Source organism: Leptosomus discolor, chromosome 2 (assembly GCF_034619465.1).
Source record: "Leptosomus discolor isolate bLepDis1 chromosome 2, bLepDis1.hap2, whole genome shotgun sequence".
Taxonomy (NCBI): domain Eukaryota; kingdom Metazoa; phylum Chordata; class Aves; order Leptosomiformes; family Leptosomidae; genus Leptosomus; species Leptosomus discolor.
In genome coordinates this window covers 3,496,794-3,517,219 of record NC_141392.1, presented here as the reverse complement: position 1 = coordinate 3,517,219, position 20,426 = coordinate 3,496,794, and the positions used below count along the sequence as shown (strand labels likewise).

Here is a 20,426-nt window from a genome sequence, read left to right as displayed (position 1 = left end):
AGGAAGTACTTCGTGCTTCAGCACCATAGAGAATCCTGAGGACATTTAGGAGGTGCAGTGGCAGCCTTTCTAACTGGGAGAAGAAAATGGGCTGAGAGGCTCCACTATTCCCATATCTGTGACAGCATTTTGTGTTCCCTTTGCCTGTGAGCACATCACTTCGCTCTTGTTTCCAGACTAAAAGGAGACAAGAGGCACAGTAAATGCTTAGTGTTTGAGCATTGTTGGCTACGTGGAGTTTCCAGTATGTTGCATCCAAAGCAAAGGAGAACTGGAGAGCCTTCATTTTGGGGGTGGGGACGAGGATTTGGATTTTTTTATAAAGAAAAACTATCAGAGGTAAAGTAGGGTTAAACAGAGAGAAAGAGTAGAAGAAGGAGGAATGTGTTCTGACCGAATGCTTTGGGGGAAGGAGTTACTCGCTCCCTGCACGATTGTTACCCACAGAGTGCCGTGCAGGAACCAACACGAGGAAGAGTAGGTTCAGCCACACCAAAAGATGTCAGCATTCTTACTGCTCTTTCCTTGATTGCTCCTGACCCTTTCAAACTGGTATGTCAGTATCTTAGAAGCAAACTGAGGGCCCCACTTTGCATTAGCTGGGGAGGAGGAAAAAAAAAAAACATGTATAAATGTGTGCAGAAGCCAATGGAGTGGAAAATAAGTTTCATAAACAGAAAGCATGGGAATGCTTGACGTCCTTAGTGACAGTAATGCAGGGGAGGGAATGAGAGATCTCGGCGAAGATTAGGTCGGGGTTTGTGGATCGTTTCCAATTGCTCTCTGAACAGAGTGGAATTAAAACAGGTACATTCACAGGGTCTTGATGGGGTTGTTAAAGCATTGTAACGACTACACTGGAAAGCTTTTACAAAAGGCTGCTCTGCAAATGTGCTTTTGTTCAGTCTTAAGGTAGAGAAAAGAACATGCAGAAGAGTAGACGAATGGTTTGTCTTACAAGTTTTAAATTAAAAGGTTGTTGGTTTTTTTTCCTTTCTTTTGTTTTGTGTTTCTGATATTTGTTTTTGAACTTACAACACAACCTGAAATACAGTCTAATGTATTCTTTATCTCCTTTCAGGACTGGGGAACAAATGAAATGCTTGTTGCAGACCACTATTTCCTTTTAGAAACAGTTAAAGACCTTTATTTTTCCCCTTCCTCTTCTGTTTAGACACAGGTACGAATAAGTACTTTCAATATATAGGTTTAATTGGTAAAGGTATAGAAGTGATTTGTCTTTGAAATTTGCACTCAGGATTTTCAGCTTGCATTAAGATGAAATAAAACTAAAATACTCAGTCAGGAGTTTGCCAAGTATGTTTGTTTATTGAGAGTTTATCGTATGTTTTCTAAATGTTAGAATGATCTAATGTGCTAATGCTCTTCTACATCTTTAATCTGGGGGACATTTATTACTCCTGATGGTAGTTTTGTTTGCATCGATTTGCATAAGGCTTTATTAACTGTCTAGTTGGCATTCAGAGATGTCTGTGCAAAAACAGTAGTTATCTGTGTTACAAAATTCTATAAAATTTCATTTGAGACCTCTTGTTGGTTTTTATTTTTTTTCCCCAAGGAATAGTAGTTTTCATATCAGATTATTAGAATACTGAGGTTGCATTGTAATAGGAAAATAATTTTTTATTAGAAAATAATTCTTGAGTTCAAAATTTCCCTTTTCTTTCATTTGAACACATGAACTGTTGTGCAAAATATACCCCCTCCCAGAATATACACGTTTCAGAATAAACAATGAACAATAAACAATAAACAGGGCAAATACTTGTAAAACACAAATGAGATGTGAAAATTTAAATGCAGTTATACCTTATATACAATGTAAGTTCACCATTGACTTGGTACTACTTTATTGCGTAATATCTGGTTATGCAACAACTCATTTTACACATCAGGCTAAAACAAATCAAAAAATGCAATGCCAAATACAGCCTGTTTCTCTGAGATACGCGTACTTCCAGATTCAAGCCGTCATTTGTCGTGCTAGCGATAAGCTTACAGTCATGCGTCTGGAAGGGTTTAGGCTGTTGACATAAAAATGCAGCCATATATTGGCAGAAATCACATATCATTCTCAAGGATGTATCTTTCCTTAAGTTGTTGATACGTATTTCTGTGGCAAATCTATAGTTATTCAGAAGTACATGGTGAATTGGTGTGTTCGAACCTACAGAAGAAATACGTTGATCAAGTTAACAACAAAGATGCAATCTATTAAGAAATATTGAAGTTATACCGGTTTTTTGCATTTTAATTTTCTGTAAAAGTCAACACAGCCACCACGTAAGTTGGTAACGTTTATACAGAATTTAGGATGTACAAGGTGAGATAAAAGTCAGATCTACTGTTGCTTTGGGAAGAGAGACTCCAAGGATTTGGTCAGAGGTGGGAAAATCCACAGGTCTTCACCCTTTTGTATATCTGCTTTGTTGGAGACTATATTAAAATGTCCTTCTCCTGCCAGAATCTTTATCTGTCTGTCTTTTATTCTTCTTACTCTGTTTTGTATAAACAATGTATTAAATATACACTGAATTAAGGTTTATCCAGCTTCGTGGAGGAGAAAAGAGCCACTATCCTGCCTCCATCCAACCCAGCTAGCTGGAGAAGATCCAGAGGTTCCAAACCATTGCTAAGTGAAGCAGCTGTCTTTTTTGTTTTTCAGTAAAATCCCCATTATGGTGAATTTATTTGAAGGTGGCCAAAAGAGAATTACTGGTAGAACAATTACTTTCTTTTGACATTTAAGCGTTTCCAATAGCTTTCAGTAACTGGTTAAGAGAATGATCTCAGTGCTATCCTGGTGTGATCTATGTGACACTGCTACTGCTTGATGATTACATAGTCAGTGTTTTATTCTCAGGTTGCCACCCATCTAACTCACAGAGAGAAAATAATTGGAAAATAATTGCTCTCCTGTTTCAAAATTCGCTAGCGTTTCTTTACAGTTTGGTAAAACTGGGGTGAAATTTAATCACTGTCGGCAAAGTAACACCTGCTTGGCAGAATGGTCTGAGATGGATGTTAGAACAAACACGTAAGAAGAGCTTGGACAAAAGCGCATCCAATAATAGAAAACCACATAAGTATGTAAAATCACGTAAATAAATATAAAGCCTTTCTTTCTGCTTTGGGAAGATTTCATAATATCTTGCGGACAGAAATGATTGCTCGTTCAGTACATAATAGTCTTAAGAAGTCAAGCTCAGACTTTTTTTAAAAGCTGCCTCTACACTTCAAAGGTTGCCTCTTAGGTTCATTAGAAAATTCAGGTTGGAAAGGACTTCAGCAGGTCTTTAATCCCACCTCTTGCTCAAAACAGCATCAGCTCTGAGACCAAACCAAGCTGCTGAGGGCTTTGTTCAGTCTGGTCTTGAAAACTTCCAAGGATGGAGACTGCAACACCTTCCTAAGCAGTCCATTCTAGTGCTTGACTGTCCTCATCATGAAAAAGTTTTTCTTTATGTCCAGCCTGAACTTTTCTTTTTTGCCTATTGTCTCTCTGTCTCTCACAAACCACGCTGGCAGAAGCCTGGCTCCATCCTGCTGATGGCCTTCTCACAGGGGTTGGAAGGATACTGGGCTTCCTCTCCAAGTCGTCTGGTCTTCGTGAAAGGACTTTTTGCTTGAAGAAAGTTTGGTTGGCCACAGAGGAACAAAATCACTTGTTTTAATGATCTGTCCTCATATACTTTCTAGATTCATTTGAAATAACCCAAGCATTCAGCACGCTGAAGAAACAGAGGCCCATATTTATAATGGTCTTGACTCCTGCCTAAGCCACCTGTAAAAACAGTATTGCTAAGCATAGAGATTCCCGTCCATGTCTGACTCCTGTCTGTTCACCGTGACACCTAGCTGCCGGTTGGTTGGTTTATACAATAAATACAATTTGTTTATTTATTATCTCCAGTCAGAATAAATCCAAGTATATTTTTGTTGTGGAGATTTCTTGGGTGAGTAGCTCTACAGTGCCAGGTATCATACAGGTATTTCCAGGATTAGTTTATGCCAGACATTGTGGACCATCTCGTATGTCCAGGCATTTGTCATCCTTCTATATAGTTTCTTTCAGGAGAAGATAGGCATCTGCTGGTCTCCTACAGCAACATAGCTTCTGGGAGGGTCAGGATATGACCTAGGCTTATAATAAGGGCCAAAGTGTCTGTTCTTATTTATGCTGAACCTGCCAGGGATCTGTACACAGTCTGGACCGCACCGGTGAAACCCTTGAGCTCACCAGCTTTTGGCTTGGGCATTTGTCTCCATTTTCATCACTCTGGCCACTGCAGCTTTCCAGAGAGCACCAAGGAGAAAATGACACAACCTTACCTTGAGTTTCTCTTGCTTGGAAGATGGACATGCCTAATTCAATCTCCGTTTTTCACACCTGCATTGAGGCCTTGAAGTGGAATAATGAGGTTCACACATGTAACAGTGTAAAGTATTTATTGTAGTATCTTCCCAACGAAAGATTTTATTACCTGGTTTAATCAGTCATAGGATGCAAGTTTGGTTTATGTCGATAGTGTAAAGTGAGAGAACTTCATAGTAATAAAATGCTAAGAACTTGTAAATATTGCTGGTACCATATACCCAGCTGGTGAATATGGATACCAAGATGAAAATCTGGGAGTGCCTGGTTACATACAGCACGTTGGCAGCTCTGTATAGAATTTATTTGTCTTTTCAAAGCCAATTTTTAAGAACCACCATCACTGAACCTCTGGTTTTAGATGATTTCATATGAATCACTTTTATTGTTGTTTAAATCAATGTTAAATGATCTTTTTTTTTTTTTTTCTGTTTCACTTCCCACAATGTTTGCTTTAAAACCTCACCGATTAGGCAAGCAATGTAAACTAGATGTTTGTAATAGTTACTATCCGTACTTTGATTTGACACCACCACAATAAGATTGAAGACTTTTGACTAAAACTTTGTTTTCTCTTTCCCTTGAGGGAAATCTCAGGGGCCACACCCGAGATTTTCTAAAGATCATCTTCTGTTCATTTTTTCGGGCAGCTGAGGTGCTTCATCTGACACAAACAGGGAACTAAAATACCTGTATTTGTGGGCCAACAGTGGGTTTACCCAAATGCATTTATACAGGTAAAGAACAGAAACAAGGTCTACCTCCAATACAATAACTACAGAATTCAAGGAAATGTATTTCTGTAGCTTTCCCAGGGGAATAAATATGGCAGCATCAGCTACTCACAGACTGTTGTGCTTCACATTTTCAGAGCACACTGCTCGCCGCCATGGAATGGTAAATGTTTATGAAAATACTTTCTTAAATGAGTGCTTTATGATTTTTCCCTTACAGTTTATCTGTAAGATCATTCAGCTGTAAAGTAGTTCATCTTTAACTGCATATTTTCTCTGCAGTTTCTTGTACACATACAATTGATTTTTATCTTTTTTTTCGTCCTTCTGCAAAAACACTGCATTCTACATCAGCCCCAGGACACATCTTATCACATATTCCATGTGCCTCTTGAAGTTCTCTCTGGCTGTTTGTTATATTACCCATTGATTGATTTTTTTGACATTTTTTTAAATGCTTTTCAAATAATAGTCGTGGTAAAGATGATAACACCTCCTCTGAAAGTTGAATAAAAATCATTTCCCTTGGCCAGCCAAATAGGATACACCTATAATGTTGAAGTACTTTAAGTAGGAATATCTAAAGTATAGAAGTAAACACACCTTGACAGTTTTAGTGATTCAATTCACAAAACCCTCAGAAAATTAAGATCCTAAAAGTAAGCTTAAGGAGATGGTTTTTTAAGGCATAAATTAGACTGCCAAGTTAGGCAGCTGAAATGCTTTGTTGAACTGAACTGAACAGAACAGAAGGGGACATGAAGAGATTCAGTGCTGTATTTGTTCATTTATAATTTAATTAAGAGTTCCATACCCTTAATTGTGAAACCTACTTCGACTGTGGGGATTTGTCTCAGCCCGGCTATGCATGTGTGTTTGCAGCTATTCCAGAAAAGCACCAGGCCAGCACTCTCTTGGACTGGTAGACAAAGCTCCTATAAACTCACCATGACAAACATCTGGATCTCTCACCAGAGACAGCCCTGCCAGTGTAACAGGCAGTTGTGCAACATCCCAGGCTTGTCTACCCGTAACTGCTCACTAGGTATGGAAGACCAAGCTGTACCTTCTCATTAATGGCAATCAGAGGCAAGAAAGTTCTTTTCAGATGCTCCTGAAGTAATTGTCGTCCTTAGCACAGACCAAGAGAAGGCCTTCCGTCAGCCCTAAGTAAGTTGGACATCTCAGTTGCTTCGGATCAGTTTGCTTCATAATGTCGTTGCAGTGCTCGGTAATACCAGTGCCACTATAGCTTCTATCTCCAAATATTTCACTGCAGCTGACAAGCAATGCCAGAGCACCGAGGCTCCGAGTTCTTGCACGTTGCATTTCTCTACTGAAATCTTCCTGTCCCGCAGTCACAGCAGCAGAGTGGTCCCAGACAAAGTCCAAGATGTTATTCTGGGAGTTCTCCATAACACTTTTCCCTTTTCAGTGTGACAAGTGGCCTTCTGCTGGCAGTCAGTCATCCTCTTCTGGGTGGAGGTGCTGGCCCTAGGATAGGAGCACAGGTCAAACGGCAAGTACAGGTGTTTTCCCAGACACAGGTATGAATGAAACCATTTTTTCAGCCTTTTTTCTCTGAGCACTACCTCTTGTTTGAAGGTAGGTGAAAAACAATCTGAATACTAAGCAAAGGAGGAGATCTGTATCCAGAACATTTTAACGGGAAGGGAGTTTAATAACAAAATTGCAGCCCTAGCCACATGGCTTCCTTGCTTTCTGTGTGTGTGTGTGTGTGTTTTCTTTCAGAAGCAGTGTGGCATAGATGACACGACTCTTAAAGCTCTTCCTACAGAAAAATATGCAAGCCCAGCTCATTTCCAGTGCATGATAATCATTAAGGCTCCCATGAGTGAACCTCTGACACTTTTTAGCTAACGATTAACGTTAAGCCCTCCTTCCCCCTTATGTGTTTGGATTAAAAGGGCAATACGGCGACTGAAAGCATTAGGCATGGGTGGTTCATTCTCTACAGACTGAAAGGAAGAGTCATCTGACAGAGGATTCAGGAGCGGCAGGCCAGGCAGTGAGGGGACTGATCTTATTAGGGTTAGAAGAGAAAAAGAAAGTCTGTCTTGTGATCAGGCTGAATTCAGGATGTTTGTGAGCTTATTCGTGCTGCTTTCACTGGTGCCATCAATGTTCATGTGGTACAGACAGCAGCTATTGACTTTTCCATTTATTCAGCTCCATACCTTTCTTTGTTCTGGGGAGTCTGCTGTAATTAGAGAGTTTATAGTGTTTTCTTGTATGGACATCTAGTGTTTAGAGCAAGGCTTTACTTGTCAAGACTTTAGGAGTCTATCCCTGACTCTATATTCACATGGCTCTGGGTAAGTCCTTCAACCACAGTTCTACTTCAGCTTCCCAGCCTGGAAAACAGTACCCGTCTCAGAGGGCTTCTGTCAGGCTTCATTCATTTGGTTGAGATGTTTGGATAAAAGTTGTTTTAATAGGAGAAAACTACTATGATTCACATTCTTATTAAGCCATAAATGCTCTCCCTTTATTTTGGATAAAGGAACAATGTGGAGGGATAAAATTGGCCTGTTAGTCTAATTTTGTATAGGCCTGATACCCGTGTGTTCCGTTAAAAAATTCTCCAGGGCAGTAGCTGGGAGCATGGGTGTGTGATTCTTGGGCATCCTGGGTAGCACACCTCTTGGGACAGTAACCTATCAAGTACTGAGCAGGGACTGGCAGCAGCAGAGCAGCAGCATGCCTCTCCTCACCATACACAACCAGAAGATCAGCTGGACTCTGCTGCTGGTCCTGGGGTATCTCTTTTACCTCCTCCTGGGCGCTATGGTGTTCCAGCTGCTGGAGAAGCAGGCAGAGACCCACTTTCGGGACCAGTTCCAGCTCGAGAAGCTCAAGTTCCTGCAGAACTACACATGTTTGGACAGGCAAGCCCTGGAGCAGTTTGTACAGGTAAGAGGAACAGGCTCCCATCATTTTGGCTCAAGCGCTATTTTGGTTAGAAGAAATTATACATGGCCGAGCATGTCATGAATTGATTTGCTGTCCGTGACATTAAATGACTAACTGTGTAAGAGAAAGGCAGAGGTTTCTCAAGCCCATTCACATACCTCTTTATCTTGATCTATTGCACTTTTCCCAGTCATGAACTCCCAAAATATGCAAATCTGCTGATGCACCTTCATGCTACCTTGCAATGATCTCAACCTCATGGTTTTCAGCTCCCTCGTTAATTATGACATGGGAATTATGCATGAGGACAAAAACCAAGAATCAAACTGACAAGAAGTAGGTTGCCCTTCCAAGGTTCTCCAGGCCAAACTTGTGCAAATTCTCCCCTTCTTTTGTAGTAGAAATTGTCTGTTGCCTTTGAAGGTGATCCTGCCCTTCCAGGCCTCTGAAGAAAAGATGAAGTCAACCATCATGAACTGTGTTATCTGTCACTTATAATAAGAGCTAAAGGGCTCCTGTTCAATATGGGTTGTCAATTAATGACATCTTCAATTATATTCTAAACTATTCCTCACAACTGGCTGGAGATAAATTACTAGACCTTTCTTGGTATTATTATAGATGTATTCTCATTCTAGTATTGCAAGAACTGGACAGAAATCCTTGAACTACCACTTTCTTCATGCTCAAAATTTATCCAGTTGCCGAGCTGGGTGCTTAACCGGCTTGAACTCTTTCTACCTGTCATTAAACCTGACAGAAACTCTAAACATGCTGCAAGTTTGCACTGTCAGAGTCAGAGGACTTCCACAAAGTTATACGCTTTTGATCCACAACGAGCCCAGGTTCTGTAAATGGATGTAAGCAAAGGGTGAGGTTCAGACTGGAAAGGGAAGAGAAGGTGCCTGAACCTCTGTCTACAAGGACAATGTTTACTAATACTGCGATACATTTCTTGTGGAACATTTGGGATTGGGCAGAAAATGGCTAGAGTTTTCAAGAGCTTACATGCCTAAAAACAGGTCTGGTTTTTTCGCCTTCACCGGCTGCTGATATTACCTGCCTTTCCCTTATCCCTGTGATAATGACTGTAGAGGAGAAACCCCTGATTCTCATTTTAAACTAAATTGGGATACTTCATAGGATTGAAAGATTTAGTTAAATCTCCGGTACCCTTGAAACCTTAGGGAGCGTTCACACATTTCCAGATTCTCCTCTCCCTCGCTCCAGCGGAGCTTCCTTAGCACTGCCGTGCCACTCAGCATCTCATTTTGCTGCATCTCTCCTGAATTAAAGACCATTATTGCACTTGTGAGCTGTTCCAGACAAAACCGGCTGAGGGCACCAAATCATCACCTACAATGCCCCAAGCTTCAAAGCACTTAGACTTGATAGTCGTCAGGGTAGGTGTAAGTGCGGGTGCCCTCTGACTCACCTGTCATTTATCAGACACCTTAAGAAATTTGTCCAGCTCTTACTAACAGTGAGGAATAGAAGTCTTTCTGTATTAAACCTCTAATTCTAAAACTAATGCAGGGAAGCAATCACCTCTCTGTATGTTTTAACTAGACGGTTAAGGAGGCCTGTTTGTTGTGTCAGAAGATCCAGTCTGAAAAGTCACAGTATTCAGGCTGCGGTGAGACACAGCCACTGGATTCAGTCTGCTCAGCTGACAAGTATAACGTGTCTTGTATTATTACCAGTTCTTTAAACCTAAATCCTGGAATCTGAGAATCAGCCCACATTTCTTTTTGCATATCCATGATCACTAATCATAGAGGTACCACTTATAATTCATTAACTTTTTACTCGATTGTGCATGGAGCAAATTCTTGCGGTTCCATGTCCATAAACTGCGTTGGCTCTCCTTGGCTAAAACTGCCTAGTTTAGAGGTGGCCCTGAGCTACAGCTCCTAAGCTGAGCGGCCTGGAGCTTTGAGAAAGTGTAAATCCCAGCTCTGTGATCTAACGCGTCCCTGGTAAACGTACTTTGGTCAGGAAGTTCTGCCATTCTGACAGCACAACTGAGAAGTGAACCCACTGAGTAAGGGGGTACCTTTTTTAAGTCCCTGTTTTGATTACGTCCATACTTTTTCAGCCTCAAAGGAACTCATACAAATATAGACCAAGAGGACCAAATCCTCGTCTATGACCACAAGTGGCTGCAACGTGCATTGGCAGGGTGGCAGGGGCAGAAACGGCAGGCAGCTTCTATTCTTTCCACATCTCACTGTAGCTTTACGTAGGGTTCACATTCTTACTGCAAATTGTAGCACATTGCTTTTACTTACTGGCTACTTCTGCTCCCAAAGGCAACAGCTAATGTTCACCAACCATTCAACAGCTGCTCTTTTTCCCCTCCAGCCATAACCATTACCTGAGCTGTAGATGGAAAGGAGCGAGGAGCTGTTATAAATGTCCTACATGAACCTGTTTGTTTGGAAACGAGTCTCCTGAGCACCAGGATGCCATTTCTTTTGTGGCTTATAAAGCCATGGCTTAAAAGCAATAATCGTACCAAGGAATCTGGCCTTGTCAGACTATGTCTGAAAGTCCAGCATTCAGCATTACTCTTTTCCATGTTGGCTTTCATGACGTGAATGTAGCGGCTCTGAACTCCTGTGCATTGAAATGGACAGAACTGACAAGTGTTCCTTACAGGGATGAATTAAACGCGATTTTTTTAGACATTTCAGAAGACTCACACCTCAGCAGCTTCTATGTTTCCTTCTAACCAGCAAATAAAATAGTCCACTCTAGATAATTTGATGTGTCAAATTCTTCCCATTCTAAGAACAGGATTTTAGTGGATAATGTGAAGGTTTTTGTCATATTGAAAAGGAACTCTGCTGACACTTCAATCATGAGATCACATGTGACGATGCCGAGCAGCCCTATCTGATGGACTTGACCAATGTTGTAGGATTTTTTACTGAAGGAATAACATTAGCTATTAGACTTCGGGTACTCAATCCACCAGCACAGATCAGCTAACATTGCAGAACCTGTGCAAAATCAGATACCTTGTAGTGGGTATGTTCGTTAGATAAGCAATCCTTCTGGCAGTGGTCAACATTCAAATCAAGAAATAATATCTTGTTTGGTCTCATACTCCTGGAACCAACTAAAGCTGGGGTTGCTGTTGAATCCTGCCCATGTCTTGCATCTTGCAAGAGGCATCTTGCATCATACAAAAGTCTCTAGAAGAGATGAACAAGTAATTCCTTCAGGCGTTTGGCAAAATGATGAAGGCTGTGACCTGGACCTCAAAACTGGTACGTAACAAACAAGGGGATTCTTGAAACCCCAGGCACTGAGCAGAGAACAAGCAGTCTCCTTCAGAGAAATCCTGAGGGAGAGCAAAGGAACACAATCTTCACTAAGGCAGCTAACAAGATAGTTGATGCATAAATATGAGCAGCATTTCTGCTGCACATGGTAATTTTGGTCATCTGGTATGAGCTACCTGGAATAGCAGAGAATATTTCATTAGCTAATCTTTCAGACTAGGAGAAGCCTAATATTTATTGAAAATTATTGGGAAGTCATAGCCAAGAATAGTAATTCATCCTCACTAGTACTTAACACAGAGGAAATGAAATGAGCGTGCTCCCCATGCCCCTCCCCACAGACACAACCATACATTTACACATGCCCGAATTAAAAACTGAAATGAGATGACTAGACCAGGGAAGGAGAGAAGAGGAACTGCCTTTATTTTTTTGTGACATAACTTCACTTTCTTTTCCCAGTTACTTTGGAGGCTCCCACCACTCCCTTCCCCTTAGCCTTCAAGTAGCTATGGAACCTATCCCACTTCAAGGGACAGTTCTCCAGTGACAAGAGCTCCTGGCCAGCTGTATTTTCAAGTTTTGCCATGTCAGCACTAGGCCATTTTAGTCAAACTCTACCCCGTTATCTACACGGTTTATTGCTCTGCTTGCTGAAGACGGAAAGCGGCATTTACTCCTCTCTTTTTTTTTTCTGACATTCTTCCTGATTTGGTCTAATGGTTTGCTCATCTTTGCTCCTTTGACCTCTTCTGCCTCAGGTCCTCATGGAAGCATGGGAAAAAGGAGTCAACCCAGAAGGAAACTCTACGAATCCCAGTAACTGGGACTTCAGCAACTCCTTCTTTTTTGCAGGAACTGTTGTCACCACTATAGGTGAGGTACTCCCTTTATCGGTGTTTCCTTCAGCTATCCTGTAAGGCCCCCAGAAACGCCCAAGTGGTGGACAGAATACACCCACAAGACAACCTTGACTACTGTGGGTTATGGTTTTCTACTGGTTTCCAATTATACACAGTTATTCTTGTGTATCCAACATACTACAGCTGCAAAAAAAAGTTGAGTGCCTACTTGGTACATGCAATATCATTTTCTACATGCACAGCTCATCTTGAGATTGTTCTGAAGCACTCAGTTGCACCCACCACAAAATCAGAGACCTATAGAAATTTACAGTACTCTTTAAGAGTAATATTTTTCATGTTAAAATTTCTGTTAGTAGGAAAGAATGCACAGGGCTCCATCATAAGCTCTGGCAATTTGTAGGCAGATTTAATTGCAGAAAATCATAGGTCCATAGGTTCCTGAAGCTTAACATAGTTGAGCTTCCAAGCCCAGGAACCTCCCATGATGGCCTGCAGCCTGACTGTAAAGCTTTTTCACATACCTGTTTTCTTCTTTTTCCCAGGTTATGGCAACCTGTCCCCCAGCACAGTGGCAGGGCAGATCTTCTGTGTGTTTTATGCCTTATTCGGAGTGCCCCTCAACCTGGCCTTCCTTAATCAGCTGGGGAAAGGCCTCAATGCTCATCTGATTACCCTGGAAAGATGGGTGCAAAAGCCAGGCCGTGCCCAGGTACAGTATCAATCAATCATTTATTTCCACCATTTTAAAACTAATTAAAGATAGGTGCTGCTGCTAGATTGGGTTTCCTTGTGTATGCCTGCGTTTTTCTTAAGCACAGCGATTACACGGCCCTCTGAATCAGGAAATTGATATACTCTATTTACTTATACTGGCTTTAAAGTAATTTGCTTTTGCTTGAGGCACTCTAGATTTGCCTTTTTAAATCCTGAGTCGGCAAAACTGTTGAGCAAGCATAGCCTCAATTTTGAGCAGGGTCCTTAAGCACTGGTGACCTCAGCAGAATACATGCATGTACATACATTGCTGAATCAAGCTCTGATTATCCAGCCTATGCCAGCACCTATCCAGAATCTAGCTCTGCGCTGTGCAAAGACAACTTATTTTTATTGGCCTGCTAATCTGGCTTGAATTACCTTCCCTGATTGTGCCAGCAATTTAGCACTTCCTTCCTTTTCTTTTCTTGAAATGTAAATAAATACTGCTTCTCCTTAGTTATAGTTTATTGGTGAGTCATTGAACTAGTCCAGATGTACTGGAATAAGGGAAGCACTGATAATTAAAAATACACGAAGGTCATTTATAACAAAGTTAGTGCATGTTTCTGACTAAAAGTTCAATGAATTGATCCTTTTATTTAGAGAAAAGGGAGATTAGGTATGTTAGATATGTTGAAACATTTCAGAATTCTGGCATGAGATTTTTTTCTCTTTTTCAATTGTAAAATCTCCAAGTCACTGCATTCTTTACCTACACGAGGAAAGCTATAAAGGTACTGTCAAATGCAGCTGCTTTATATGAGCCAGAAGCTCTTCAGCTGCATAACCCATGCCTGTTCCCCAAATACATGGAGCTCTACCACCAGAAGGATATTCATGCGGGTACAGTTGCATCTTTCCTGAGATTTCTAATAGCACCTCAGGGATGTGATCTCTGTTTTTTTTCTTTTCACTCCTGAATTAACACCTTATTTCTGCCAGAACTCCTATGATCAGACAAAGCTTTGGAACTGCATCCATTTGTTCACTCTGAAAAACCTCTTCCAGGAGGTTGGTTCCCCTCTTTTTAAACACAATTTAGTCATGCTTTGGGAAATTAATTACCATCAGCTCTTCTTCATTCCTGACTTACTGTTCCCTGTATTATAGGTTTGAACCAGAAAGTTCTTAGAAGCTAGGGTAAAAAGTAATATTGCGCATTTCAGTACAAAATTTTATGCAAATTTTATTACCTAATTAAATGCTATTCCACTTCTGGAATGAACTAAATGAGAACAGATATCAGCTATAACCATGTAGATCAGTAAGTCTCCAAGTGCTTTGCAAATGAGGTAAGTATTATTATACAGCCAGAGAGACAGCTATGTACAGAACATAGACGTGATTTGTCAAAGGCCCCCAGTAGGCTCACGCCAAGTTTCTCAAGCTCAGTGGACTATTTTATACATGAGATAGTACAGAGAGAGAAGAAAAACGTGATGCCTGGACCTTCCACTTTACCAACAGCGGTTTGGCTTTTCATCCCGTCGCAATGGGCGCGTGCACAGAAAATCGCACTCGGGTTTGAATGCCCTCGAGGGCATTTTTAAACAATTGCAATGACTTTGCATCCGCCTGCACACCACTAGTCAAACGTTCAGCAGACTGTCTTCCCTGGAAATCCGTGAGTTCCTGGTCCTCAGTCCTAAACTCCCAAAATCCCCTGTCACGACCCACCCACTGACCATTCTGTCTACCTACCTATTGCAGCCACGTATGCTGTAACTTATCTCCCAGTTTGTACTGGGACAGAAAAACGTTTGCACTGAGAGGCACAGATCTGCCCCGTGCTGACAGAAAACAGTTCTGCTCTGAATGCTTCGACGTTAAAAATAAAAGCAGGCAAAGTGACTCCACTTAGATTTCACCCAAACATATTTTTGGCTGAGCTCTTACAAGCCACTTTATAAATCTTTGGCAGCAGTCATGATGAAGAGAACCCTAATTTGTTCTTGCCAACCCTTGTATCATGCATTATGCAATACTCGGCGATTTTCCTGAAAGACAGAAGCCAATCGATTACGAGAGCATCTCCACTCAAATTGAAATTATGAAGTCAGTATTTCCTTCCTATGGTTGCCATAATACGTTTGAAAATATGATGTGAGCGTACTTAAAAACTCATTGCAAAAAGCTTTTTAAAAATCCCCATTTTCTTCCTAATTTTGAGATTTTTTTTCGCATCCATTATTAGGTACAATACCTATGGGCAGGGTAAAGAGCAAGGTCAGCCTGCAGTGCATGGAAGCATTCGTTTATCCTTCCTTTTTTTGGACACTGCTCCCAGCTGGAGTGGGTTTGTGATTCAAGAGCAAAACAGACCCCGCAGTTTCCACTAGACAACCGCTCAGAGCTGTTTAGTTGCCAACTTCCTTTTCTCTTTCAGGTGGTCCAAACACTGGCAGTGGCCATCTTCCTGACCACTGGGACCTTGCTTTTCCTAGTGTTCCCGCCGTTGGTCTTCAGTTACGTAGAAGGCTGGAGCTACGGAGAAGGCTTTTACTTCACCTTCATCACCCTGAGCACCATTGGATTTGGGGACTACGTAGTAGGTAATGAAGAAGGTGAACTGAATCGAGCTTTGCTGAAATTAGTTGCTGTAGTATACAGCTCAATACAGAGAGCATACACATCCATTCCACTATAAATTTGGTGCAAGAGCAAGATAAGCCAGACTGGTAGTAATCAGATAATGTATTCTGTGACACGGGCATTTTTCTCTTGGCAGCTAAGCTGAGAGTCTCCAAACTCATTTCACGTATGCCAACGAACACCCATTCAACAGTGACTATGTCCAAGCTGGTACAAAAGTGATCCTCGAGTGACAGGTAGAATAGAAATTCAATCCCTTTGTCAGTATTGAGCCTTTGAACCGCCCTCTCCTAACAGTGATTTGTGTCAGCAGGTGCCTACAATTCCCAGTAAGAAATCAAAACCAATCATACTGAAATGATCAGTACTTACAACGGGCAGAATATTACTGACACCTCCGGGAGGCCTCTGAAAGAAAATGAACCCAGTGAGATCACGTAGTTTTTAGAGATCTAGGCTGAGACGTAGCAGTAGAGACGTGTGAGGGGCTATTTTTCCACCCACTTATTTGAACAAACGCTCTTAACAGATTATGCATGGTGTGTTTGTTAAAAACACTAGGGTCTGTTACTTCAAGAGTAGTAGCTCTCCTCTCCTCTCCTAGAGGTCATAACTATGTCCCAAAAGGAGATAAAACCCCATCCCGGGCTGAATGTGGGCACTGTGGAGTTTCGTGATGATCTGGATGACAGAGACTAAATGGATGGCTGCAATGGTGTCCTGTGCCTGTATCAGCTGCACCAATTGTCCGTGCTGTGGGAATATCAAACTGGGGATTAAGATTCCTATAAATTCAGCCTATAAAATGGCTGCATTTCCCACAAAATATTCTCCAGGTGATTTTGAATCCTCTTTGCTGAGGTATGTCGCCCTACACAAAGCAATCACTATATCACTGAGGTAGTAAACTGTACCTTTCAAAATCAGCTGAACTCCCCTGTGTATCTCTTGAGTAAAATATGGCTAATACAGATCCAGCATTGGGTTTCCAAGACTATTTTTTGCTTTGTCGGTGGCTAGAAACACTCCATTTTGTGCATCCCTGATTAACATTAGATATGGCTATTTTTATTACCTAGCCTTGGCTTCAGTGATTTGATGCCAACTGTGCCAAGCTTAACCTGAGATTTGGAACACAAAAAGAACAACAAAAAAAGAATGCTCATAGATCACACCAACTTGTTAAACACACACTTTTACATGGGGTGGAGAGGGTGAATGTATGTTGTCTGGCAGACCGAAGCTATCAAGTTTAATATGCAAAGTCTCCTCGATTTTTTTAGGCACAAACCCCAACAAGCACTATATCCCAGTGTACAGGAGCCTAACTGCAATTTGGATTGTTTTTGGCTTGGCCTGGCTGGCTCTGGTCTTCAACGTGGGAGCTGACTTGATGGAAAAATCCCTTCAGCTAAAGTGGCATAAGCCTGATTTAAACTTGGCAGAACGAGCCGCCACCAAACTGGAAGATGAACCTGAGCAGCCTAGGATCCACATCCCGAGCTGAGCAAGGTACAGAGAAAGCAGTCTGGAAAGGAAATCTTTCATCTTTATCTCACACTAAGCAAGCCCTGGGGATAAAGGACTAAACCACAGGTTGTGGACTGTTTCCTACGGAGGAAATGTTCCAGGTGCATTGAAATCTCCACACACTGTGTAGGCATCAGCCAATTAAAACCTCCAAAGCAGCAGCACACTTGGTAAAACAACTGTCCCAGGATAAACTTTACACTTCTCACTCAACAAAGGCAACTTCCCCTGAAGTAATCCATTATTATCTTTTCTCTTTCTCTAGTGGAATTCAGTTCTTAGGGTCACTCGTTTTCAAAAAACCCAGAGTGACTGCCTCCCAGCTCCGATGAGAAGTCATGTCACCAAGAATCTCAAGTGGAAGAAGCCAGGTACAGGTATCTTTCTTCCTTTCCAATCAGAAACCAAACAAAACCACAGAGGAATAGCTACAGTGATGACTGCCTCCTTAATGACATCCATCCAATTAAGGTTCATTCAATACTGTCTGAAATTATCAGCTTGCCTATAAAATGATAACATTTTTTTACTTCCTGGGCTAAAATGCTTCTCTCTTAAATTGTGCAGCAATTATGTGTCTACCCAGCACTGCCAGGACTGCTATAGTTCATTTCAGAGGGAACTGACAGCTCGAAGCAGGTCCTTATCCTTATCACAGTTCATTCCACAGCCACTTGGAAACAGCACTTTAACTAAATCTGGGTGCAAGCAGATTCCTTATTTCCAGTCAGATCACAAATATTATTAGAGTCTGGCATTTGCTTTGGGCCAGCTCAGTGAAGAACTATCGTGCGCCATACAGAGCTGATGCTGACCATTTACCTCTAAACAAGGCTGATGACAGGCTTCTGTGTTAAACCTCAGTCCTGCGCATAGTGCCGCCCGTGAGAAACAGAGAGTTTGATTTTATCACAGTTATCGTACATCAAAAGCAACAGCCATCTCCAAAGAAGCAGAAAAGCCAAAGAAGGATGTATAAGCACCTTATAACAGGCTAACCACTGCGATATAAAGCTGTAGTCATAATCTGTATTAAAGTCAATTATAGAAACTCGATAAAACAGTTGTCCCTTCATTGACTACCACACTAGATTGTTTACAACCATCACTAACACGTTCCATGGGTGTGCTTGTAATTATGTACCTACTGCTGTTTATTCAGTATGTTTATAGCTCATACTAACCATAATTAATCCTTTTAAACTCACTTATAAGTGGAAATTAAATGTAAAGAGTGAGTGAAATATGACTGGGCATGTAGACCAGCCTCGAGCTAGCCTATGGCTGACAGGCTACGGTACCATCAAAGGCCAGCCTTCTAGCAGCTGCTTGGGTATTTCGTTTTGGGGAAGTGGCCACCCAAGATGGACACCCGTGTGCAGGTCACAGACCTCTTACCGTGTGTTTTCGGTGCTAGATTTTGACTTCTGAGGAGGGTCACAACAGGCGCTTGCTCTGACATCTGACTCGGTGCTCGGTTGCTTTGCTCGTTGCTGCCTCCTGCATAGCGCAGCGTGGCTGCTCAGATCTGAAATGCTGGCACGTAAGAACGCCGGCTGGGCTTTATTCAACTCATTGCAAAACTGAGTTTTCAAATGCTTACCCCATCTAAGATTTCCCTCGTGTCTTCCCACCACCTACCTCACGGATTTTGTCTCCTCAGTTTTTGCACTGAGCTCCCTCTGAGCCCTCAGCCATTCCCCTACGTTTGTGCCCCAGCTTTCTTTGCAGTCTCTCACTGAGAGCAGCCAACTCTCGCCTGTCTGGCTTTCTGTATCTTTGCAAATCTCACAGGAAACTTTCTCTCTCAGCATTCTCTGTTCTTCGGACATAGTGTTTGCATACGCACTTGTTAACATCCTCGCCATCACTGTACTCTGTGCCCGCCTTGTGGCAACGCTAGAAGACATTTTAGGCCTGTTTGTGTAAAAGACAAAACTAAAGTTCTGCTGACTTTTATACCTAAACTGTTCCCTTCACCTTGCATTTTCCCGTGCCTTTCTTACTTTATCTAGCCACAGCCAGCCACAAAACATGCACTAGTCTAAAGGTGATCCTATACAGCCTTTTACACCACGCTGCATGCCATAAACAATGATAATGAAGTGTATCAGTGATAGAAAGCATGTGTTCACCACTTACTGGCAAAGGATTCGTTAAAATCACTCTTACCTGACACCAGACAGCAGGGAGTTTGGATTGCTTGTACTGCAGTCCGGAGAATTGCTCCTGTACCTGATACTGGTTTTGCAAAGTAACAGCATGGTGAGACTCTCTTCTGAATTTTTTGCTAATGCTGCTTTTAGTAAAGCTGAAAGTAGCTGCAGCAGTTCTCAAGCTGCCTGCTGGAAGACTCAAAAAGACACCTTAAATCAAGCATATGGCCGTGCTGGAACAGAAAATAGAAAGATACTGATGGCCTCTCCCGTGTTACACCAGTAACAGAAATTTCTCGCTCACTTTGTCAATTTTTCAAGATCCTGAAAAGATCCTAAAGGTCATGCACATCCAAGTTACTTTGAGTTACATACTGGGAGCACTGGCCCAGCTCTCAAGCATGGATGGATCAAGTGCTTTCTAGCACCCTTTCTCTAACAGAAAGGCAGTCGGCAAGCATCAGCTGACCAGCTGAGGAAAATAACGGGGAAGAAGCGTGCAATCCCAAGGGCTTACCAGGAGCCAGAGGAGCGCACAAAAGGGACTCTCCTGCTCTTTTAACGCGTTACCAGCGGTGCAATCCTGCACGGAATGGAGATCGCACAACCTGCCACAAGATGCTCAGCTCAGATGCATGGAAAACAGCCCTGACTGCAGCTCTGCAGCCTGTGGCAGGAGCGATGGCCCAGGCAGGGCTCATCTGCGATGTGGAAAAAAGCACGTTGTCCTGAGCCGCTACCACTTGCAGCCCAGTGCAGGACAAGAAGCAAACATCCTTTCAGGCTTCCACCTACTCAGCAAGCCCTTCCTCATCCTCAGGTGTATTGGCACCTTCCAGACAACATCAAAATGTCCTCAGCAAATGTTTGAGCCGTTTTCTCTGGAGATGTAAATAGAAGGCTGACCCGCAAGGGACACTTCTGAGAACCCTCAAAAAATTCAGCCATTAAAATATTACGTGATTCCATGGAGATTTGTTGTGAATCTTGATCTCTTCTCCCCCAAATTCCTTCTAGCAAACACGTTCTTCATGTCCTGGGTTTTCACAGTCTCGCTTGTGGTTACAAACCCTGAGTCTCACCTGTGATTTGTTTTATATACTAGATCTTCAGTATAAATGCTAAATGCTATGTGTTTAGTCTGTAACGTTTCAGCATGATTATACTTAGTG

At 42.0% G+C, this 20,426-nt stretch overlaps 2 protein-coding genes across 2 annotated transcripts in view; both read left to right on the top strand.

Moving 5' to 3' along the window:
- The window catches only part of KIF6 (kinesin family member 6), a 167,311-nt gene extending 160,300 nt beyond the window's left edge, over positions 1-7,011 (top strand). The window contains exons 22-24 of the mRNA XM_086482232.1: positions 5,935-6,052; positions 6,566-6,677; positions 6,883-7,011. Coding sequence (XP_086338358.1) covers positions 5,935-6,052; positions 6,566-6,677; positions 6,883-7,011 — 359 coding nt within the window. The remainder of the gene's footprint in view (positions 1-5,934; positions 6,053-6,565; positions 6,678-6,882) is intronic.
- An 840-nt stretch (positions 7,012-7,851) lies between these two features.
- Positions 7,852-17,075, top strand: LOC104341676 (potassium channel, subfamily K, member 16). Its single transcript, XM_009951432.1, has 5 exons — positions 7,852-8,064; positions 12,116-12,230; positions 12,763-12,929; positions 15,363-15,528; positions 16,852-17,075. Exons 1-5 carry the CDS (start codon positions 7,852-7,854, stop codon positions 17,073-17,075), a joined length of 885 nt encoding a protein of 294 aa, XP_009949734.1.
- The last annotated feature ends 3,351 nt before the right edge of the window (positions 17,076-20,426 follow it).

What these genes read in the sequence shown, in the direction of transcription:
- LOC104341676 (XM_009951432.1), top strand. Translation starts at nt 7,852, where the DNA reads ATGCCTCTCCTCACCATACACAACCAGAAGATCAGCTGGACTCTGCTG. An exon ending in CCCTGGAGCAGTTTGTACAG is followed by an intron (nt 8,065 to 12,115) that starts GTAAGAGGAACA and finishes CTTCTGCCTCAG; the next exon opens with GTCCTCATGGAAGCATGGGA. An exon ending in ATTTGGGGACTACGTAGTAG is followed by an intron (nt 15,529 to 16,851) that starts GTAATGAAGAAG and finishes CGATTTTTTTAG; the next exon opens with GCACAAACCCCAACAAGCAC.